Source organism: Drosophila takahashii, chromosome 2R (assembly GCF_030179915.1).
Source record: "Drosophila takahashii strain IR98-3 E-12201 chromosome 2R, DtakHiC1v2, whole genome shotgun sequence".
Taxonomy (NCBI): domain Eukaryota; kingdom Metazoa; phylum Arthropoda; class Insecta; order Diptera; family Drosophilidae; genus Drosophila; species Drosophila takahashii.
Window position 1 is genome coordinate 42459827 of NC_091679.1, and position 7737 is coordinate 42467563.

Below are 7737 nucleotides of genomic sequence, written 5' to 3' on the forward strand. Positions count from 1 at the left end.
GAAAGATGATTTTATTTAATTATTTGTATTATTATGTAGGTATTTGTTAAATCATATTTCCCTAAACAACAACATTTTTTAAAATATACTCACTTTAAAAAATATTCCTTCCTTTCACCTCAAAGTTGCACAATATTATACTTAAGCACATAACATTTCCTTTCCAACGATTCCACCATCCTATCGCAAGCACTTAAACAAGTATTATTCAACTACTTTATCAGTTTGATTACTCAGCAACCCCCCACAAAGCTTCTAACCCATTTACAACCGTTAATCCTTTCAATAAACCACCGCTTACTTTCCGATTATATATAATTATATATGTATATTTTTTTAATTGTTCGAGGCATGCATTTAAAATGTAAGATCTTAGACTAAAACTTTTAGAACGCGGCCAATTAAAAACGAGAGAACGTGTCATACCGAAAACATTTTTTCACGGAAGCCATCTTATTTTTTCTTTTAACATTTTCGACGAGAGATGATTTTTTAAAACCGTACAACGGTTTTAACGTTAGATTATGAAAATACCTAGGGGGCTATTAAATGAAACTTAAAGCTAGAGGGCCGTTTCGCCCGGATACTCCTCGGGAGAAGTAATCAGCAGCTTTTTGGTGCGCGAGTGCTCCTCCTGGAGGTTCTCCATGTTCTCCTTGTTATCCGCATCCAGGTCGGCGATTAAATTCGTTTTCAGGGGCGTTCCCGCCGATCGCTTTCGACCGTTGCTGCTGCCAAAGGGCGAGGCCAAGGTGGGCTCATTCCCGTCCAGGCAGTAGAGCAGACTGGGACTCAGATCCGACTCGTCCAAGTCGTCGATGTCCTGCGTGGTACTGGCTCCCCCAAAATCATCCGAGCGACTGGCGAACGACAAGTCTGTGGGACTGGCGGTAAGCACACTGCGTGTTAGCAAATATTCCCTGGTAAATAAATAATATAAATAAAAATCCCTTGATCTCTACTCCGATCTGCACTCACTTGAAATCACTGGACAAGGCATTCGATGGCTTTGAGTCTTCGTTGCTGGTGCTGCTGCTCGTGGTCCGCTGTCTGGAGTTAAATAAAGCGAAGCTCTGCTGCTGCCCCAGGATATCAGCATATCCTCCCAGGGAAGTCGCATCCTCGCTGTGCAGCGTAGGTGGCTCCCGCTGCTTGGTAGGCGTGCCGCCAATCGAATCCTGCTCCTCTTGCTCGGCAAAGCTCAAGTTCAGCTGCTTGTCGCCATTGCCAGCCAAGGCGGTCAGTAGCATCACGGGTTTTCGGGAGCGGGGAGTCATAATGGATTCCTAGAAAGGCAAACAAAGTGTTATAATTATTGGGAAAGGAAGGGAGTACTTAATTTTGAATAGGGAGATAGGAGATAGCATTGATTACGCTTGGTCTTATCATGTAAACAATAAGTTTTTCGCACCTGCATCGCCTTGGGCATGCGCTGCGTGGACTTGGTGATGGGCGACATGGAACGCCGACCCATGTGGAGAGCCGGTGTGCTCGTGATGAGATCCATGTTGCGGTACACGCTGCTCTGCAGGATCTGCTGGTAGCCCAGGTTCAGGGCTGGCAGTTCGTTGGAGCTGCCATTGTTTTCTGATAGCGTATCGTCGTCGTCTTCTTCCTGCTCATCATCCACCTCCTCTTCATCGCTGTCATCCACATCCTCTAGCAGTGGGGCATCTGCTGCCCTCTGCTTGCCCTCCTCGCCACTGGGACGCCTTCGCAGCGTGGCCGAAACACTGCGCACCAGCCGTTTGGTCGTCTCCGGCGTGCTGAACGGGAATCTCAGGTTGCCCATGCTGACGCCCTTCATCAGTTTGCGAGTTATGGACCGTCCCATGTGGTGGCTGCTGGCTGTCATGGTGCTGCGCCCCTCCACAATGGGCGTTAGTGCGCCGTCGTCCTCTTCCTCGGCGTCCACCTGCGGCAGGATACTCGAGAGATTAGGCTCGGACTTGTAGCGCGAAGATTGCTGGACTGGCGTGGAGGGATTCGAGTACTCCTCCACCTCTAAAAGTCGATGCTCGTCCCAGGCCACGCTCTTCTTGTCGATCAGCTGCTTGGCAACCACTGACATGATCTTCAGCGGCGTCACACAGCAGTCGGCATCGATCTCGTCCTGGTCTTGGCCAGGAACAGCAGGCGACTCCTTCGACTGCTGGCGACTCACTGGCGCCGAGATGCTGCCGCTGGCCGCACAGCTGGAGCTGCTGTCCGAGGAAGAGGTCTCTATTTTAAGGGAGGCGGATGAGATGGATTTCTGAAGCTGATGCCGGGGATTAGTGGCCAGGGTGACGCTGGTGATGGTCGATGAGGTGGGTGTGGGTGGCGTGGGACTCTGGAAAAGCACCCGCATCTTGGGCGGTTTCACATGCGACATGTTGGGCGTCTAGACGATGACCATGCAATGGATGAGAAGACATGCGGTTAGTCAACAGACACAAGAGTATGAAGTAGTAGTAGACGACTCACCTCGGGTCCTCCAGCCAAGTGGAAACTAGGAGGCACTCTCTTTGGCGTGCGCGACATGAGACTCTTGTGGAAGATGTGCTTCTTAATGGAATCGCCCAGGGATTTGGCACTTCGAGTGGCCTCGTTGTTCTTCAGACGATTCATCACCACCAGCTGCAACGGTGTGCCTGATCAAATGAGATTGAAAATGGTTTAATATTCAGCTAAACTTTCCTTTAAAGTAATGAGTATGTTTGCAGGTGAATGTGTGTTTTAAGATGTATATTATATAAGTGCAAAAAACTTAAACATTCTCTATAGTTTTCTTACTTTACTTAGTTTATGTAATTGATAGTTTAATTTAGCTTGTAAATTTGTAGAAAACCCTGTTTAAAATAATGAAGAATTGAATTTTTTAGCTTAAGGCCCCGTAGTTTAAGTTCGTCTGTAAATTTTACATTATAGTCGAACACTTTATAATAACAATACTAATAATAAGTATATCTAAGCACTCGAAGACTTCTGCCGGCTATGTCCAATCACTTTTGTAGGAACCAGCAGAAGTGTTCAAGTCATAAGAGCCAGTAGTATTTAAAGATCTGAAAGCTCTCCTGTAGATATAAATTAATTTACCCTGCCCGTTTTGCTTGTTGAACTGCTTGATCAGTCGCCGCTTCTTGGAGGACTCCGGCATGCTCTGGATGTGGGCATAGAGCTGGGCCAGCTCCGTGTCCGTGTTGTTCGTGTTGGTGGCCGCCGCAGTGGCGGCTCGGTCTACGAAAGTGTACACCGTGTTGACCGTCGAGACGTCCGAGATGGACTCGTCGAGCGTTTGTTCCGGCGACATGGTTTTCTTTCGTTTGCGCTCGAGAAAGTACGCCCGGATGTCGGTCGATAGCTTGCCGGGCACCTCGAAGATGTCCAGGCCGCGTACGATCATGTAGGTCACGATGCTGGCCATCTTCTTGGCCTGGTAGTGCAGCACCTCGGGCGGCAGTTGGCGCGGGCAGATGAGGTGGGGCGTGAACAGGGTGGCCAAGTTCTCGGCGCTCATCTTGTTGCTCTTCTCGTGCTGCGCCACGGCATGCAGCATTTCGATGATGTGCTGCAGGAGATCGCGATGCTCTTCGGGCAGCAGCAGGAGCAGCAGCTGCACGGAGTTAAGCAGATGCCTTTGACGCTCGGCGGTGGCCGCCACCTGGCCATTGAGCGCCTGGCAGAGCGGGGCTATCTGCAGATGGGCTGGATAGTGGGCGTCTGTGAGCAGGGGTTCGGGCAGCTCGGCGAGGAAGCCCTTGAAAACGGTGGCGCAGTCGTGGGCCGAGAAGCCAGCCAGCTCTAAATTCAAGGGTTTGTCGTGCTGGATGTGCATCCTTAGCTCGTTTTGCCGCGACACGGCTCCCGCCTTGCGAAAGAGGCCTTCTTGAGTGAGATCTATATAAGGAAATATATTGAAAATCTTTCTAATGGTTGGTTCGAGTATACTAACTCTTCTCCAGCATGAGGAACTCCTTGAGCTCTTGCAGATGCATTAAGAAGCCAGGATCTATTTGCTGTTGTAGAGTCTCTGTTGGACTATTGCCCACTGATTTGCTGCCCGAGCCGGCGGCACAGGATGTGGCGGCAGCTGCTCCATGGCCCAGGCGATGTTTCTTGGACAGGCGGTTCCACTTCTTCAGCTTGCCCTTGTCCTCGTAGACGATTTCGTGGCAAGGGAGGTCGAATCTGATTAGGAAAACGGAGTTATTAATGTCTAGTAGTGATAATCCCAATCCCCATCTTACTCATCCGTATTCAGCTCCAATTCAAAGGACAGGTGCATGCGCACCAGGGACTTGTACTTTTCGTAGTTGCAGCGGCGCATGCGCGTGGCCAAATCGCGATCCCTGCAATCATTTAGGTTCGCCTGTCCCTGTGGCGTTTCCATCGCGTTCTCCTTTGTCAATCCGTCGACACTATCGAGTTAGCACTGTAGATTTCGATTTCGATGTCCCTGGGCAACCACAACAACAACGACGGCCAGCGGGTAGAGGAAAAACAACAACAACAACGCTGGGAAGGACAATGACAAGTTCGTTTGGAAAACCCGAAGCCTACTCCTTTCACTTCCGCCCGTATTGATTTTCGTTCTAGGAATGGTTTATCGCCGAAGGTTTGTCGCCCGAGCACATAATTGCGCATTTATCACATTTATCGCGGAAATTTAACTGCTAAAATTGAAAATTAAACGAGACGCCACCGAACTAGTGATGTTCGAAAAACATCGATGCGTCGGACATCGATGATTTTCGGCCGATATCTATAAGCTGATCTGGTAGCGCACTAGTTTGGTTATTTTTAGTTATTTAAGAACGTTCTGATGGGTTTTCTACTATTCTTTGCGGGTTTTAAGGCTTTTATAAAGAAGTTTTCCACTTAAAAACACCTGTGGCGGGGATTGTATTTTCAAAGGTGGAAAATTATGCATGGCGTTGCCAGACTGGGGATTTTAAAGTTTAAAAATTTATTATTGTTTTTTATGAAATTAGGAATTATATATACATAGCCTTTTATTTATTAACAAATTTATAAAAAACACACAAATTAAATAAAACTTTTTGCAAGCGTTGCCAGACTTTTCAGGGCAGACAAGAAAACCGTGTTGGAAAAGACTGGAACTTTTGGCCAGACTATTGTTTGATCGCGCTTTTTACATTTAATCAATTAAATTGTATTAAAATGGTGCTTATTATGCGTGTCTCGCCGCCCGAACACGGCCTGCTGTATACGGCCAACAACATCAAGCTCAAACTGGGCGACAAAGTGGTGGGCGAGGGTACCATTTACATAGCCCAAAAGTGAGTACGCCTGCAGAGCTTTGCCGGCGTCTGCAAATGTTGTTTTTTATGGTAAATCATTCCCCAATCAATAAATTATTATTTTCCGCCTTTAGTACGCTATCCTGGCAGCCAACCGACCTGCCGGAGGGCATTTCCATCGAGTGGAAGCAGGTTAGTCTGCATGGGATCTCCTCAAACCCGAGGAAGTGCATCTACTTCATGTTGGACCACAAAGTGGAGTGGAACGGCGTGTATGGCGATCCTCCGCAGCCGGCGGTCAATGGACAGAATGGCGGCGGCGGTCCAGACGCCGAGGTGGACGAGGGAAATGGTAGCGACGAGCACGAGGACGACGACAACTTCGAGGACGCCGTGGACGAGCAGTTCGAGGAGGTGACCGAGTGCTGGCTGCTGCCCGACGACATTCACACGGTGGACACGATGTACAGCGCCATGACCACTTGCCAGGCCCTGCATCCGGATTCGGCGGACAGCGATTCGGAGGACAGCGATCCCATGCAGGATGCCGGCGGGCTGAACGACGACGAGGCCATGGAGGAGGACGATGCCCTGACGCTGGGGCGCAATGGCGGCATGCAGAATCTTAGCCTGGACGACGATGACGATCGGTTCGAGGACGCCGACGAGTGAAGAGGATGCATCACCTAATATAACCCTTTTATACAAGATTAAGCGTACGAATTGTAAGGATTCACATGTATTGGATTAGATTTTGAAGTACTAAATAAAGACTCGCTAAAAGCGCTACTAAAGACTAGGCATTCTCCTTGTTCCGAGCGATTTCCGCCTCCAAATCCTCTTCGCTGATGGGCTGCGACAGCTGTGGGTAAAAAATAGGTTATCAGGGATCTTTGGGGAAGCTTAATGGACCTACAGCTTGGGCCACCTCCGCCTGGAGGAGCGCCTGTCGGTAGGCATCGCCATTGGAGGGCACTTTGTCGTAGTTCCAATAGGTGAACTCCTCAAAAACCCCTGTGAGACGTAGCTGTCGGTCGGAGGCTTCGCTTATGGGCTTCTCCGTTTCCTGGAGCACCACACCGCGGTATCCTTCGGGCACTTTTAGTTGCTCCCCCATCAGAGGATATCCGCGCAAGGCGTTCGTCAGGATTCCCTGGCCAAATTCGCTTGCTTCCCTTGTGTAGTTGTTGAAGTACTGCTCCACATTCGCCTCGCCATCGCCGTCTATCTTAGCCGGCAGGTAGTGAAGGTCCAATTGCTTGCTTTTGGCTAGGTTCTTGCCGTTAAAATCCAGAGTTATGGACATTGTTTGTTAATTTTAGCACAGAATATAAGGTAAACAGAAACGCCGCCAAAATGTGTTTGTTTATAGGTTCGAATCACGAATAACCGTCAAACGTTTTTGCACACTGTAAGGTAAGTGTCTTCGCTTATACCTTTTTCTGGTATATTTGAGTAAATACACGGTATTTTACAACTCCCCGGTCACACTCCTCACAGCTCTACACTTTGCCCACCACTAATAAAAATGGCGTTCGAAGTTGTAGTTAAATTTTTAAGGGAATCCGTAAAACAATAGCTCGTGAGGCCGCGACAGCATAAATCGCGCACTATCAACCGTTCCGTGGACGTGCAAGCGTGTGGGCGTGCGTTGTTCGTCGAGTTCTAGGCCGATTTCGGGACAAACTGGAGCCACAGAATTGTTATTGCAAATTTTAGTACCACACTACACACTCGCGCACACAACGATAGCGAAGCGAAGGAAATACGAGTGCGAGTAAATAGTGGGCACCCATACTGGAGCAGCGACTAAATTAAAGTTAATTAAACGCCTAGTGGTATTTCATTTAATGCAATTTGTGAAATAATAGAGAAAGGGAGGGAGCGAGAGCGAGACAGATCACAATCCCCCGCTCTCCTCTGCAGCATGCGTGCGTTGCGTCGGTGTGTGTGTGCGTGAGAGAGTGAGCGAGACATGTGCGTGTGAGGTGCAGCAGCAGCAGCAACAACAAACACATAAACAACAACAACGACGGTGGCAAAACAATTTCGGGTGAGTTTTTCGTGAATATTTTGCCTACTACCTGCAAGATTTCTTACCTACATACGTACACCTTCGCTTTTGGGCTGGGTTTTTGCACTCGGCGGCGGGGAAAATACATACATTATCTTCCCCACCGAACTTACTAATAATACCACCCATTTCTATTTGTTATCTTTGATTGCAGGTTGTAAAAAAAAGCACATAAAACACGGCAAATCGGTGTTATTATTATTTATATAAATATCTATGTGCGTGTGCCATGACACACAGCCACAAACGCAAAAGCTTCAACAATTGCAACCGTCAAGGCTACCGCAACAGCAGCAACAACAGCAAATACAACAACTGCAGTTACCTTCGGCAATGAAATTACCTCTCACCACCGCCCTCACCTGCTCCTCCTTCACCTCTGCTTCCTCGCCTCCTCCTCCTTCTTCACCTCCGTCTTCT

General features: G+C 48.5%; 3 protein-coding genes across 3 annotated transcripts; 1 reads left to right on the forward strand and 2 right to left on the reverse strand.

Moving 5' to 3' along the window:
• Window positions 1-316: 316 nt before the first annotated feature.
• Window positions 317-4709, reverse strand: RhoGAP54D (Rho GTPase activating protein at 54D). Its single transcript, XM_017139157.3, has 7 exons — window positions 4230-4709; window positions 3935-4170; window positions 3079-3879; window positions 2467-2633; window positions 1412-2383; window positions 979-1286; window positions 317-920 (listed from the first exon to the last, which is right to left on the reverse strand). The coding sequence occupies exons 1-7, from the start codon at window positions 4370-4372 to the stop codon at window positions 563-565; spliced, it is 2985 nt and encodes a 994-aa protein (XP_016994646.2). The 5' UTR covers window positions 4373-4709; the 3' UTR covers window positions 317-562.
• A 369-nt stretch (window positions 4710-5078) lies between these two features.
• On the forward strand, window positions 5079-6037 carry icln (chloride nucleotide-sensitive channel icln). The gene is made up of 2 exons (XM_017139115.3): window positions 5079-5282; window positions 5378-6037. The coding sequence occupies exons 1-2, from the start codon at window positions 5164-5166 to the stop codon at window positions 5913-5915; spliced, it is 657 nt and encodes a 218-aa protein (XP_016994604.2). The 5' UTR covers window positions 5079-5163; the 3' UTR covers window positions 5916-6037.
• On the reverse strand, window positions 5967-6667 carry LOC108055673 (ribonuclease H2 subunit C). Its single transcript, XM_017139117.3, has 2 exons — window positions 6160-6667; window positions 5967-6105 (listed from the first exon to the last, which is right to left on the reverse strand). Exons 1-2 carry the CDS (start codon window positions 6547-6549, stop codon window positions 6040-6042), a joined length of 456 nt encoding a protein of 151 aa, XP_016994606.2. The 5' UTR covers window positions 6550-6667; the 3' UTR covers window positions 5967-6039.
• Between the last annotated feature and the right edge of the window lie 1070 nt (window positions 6668-7737).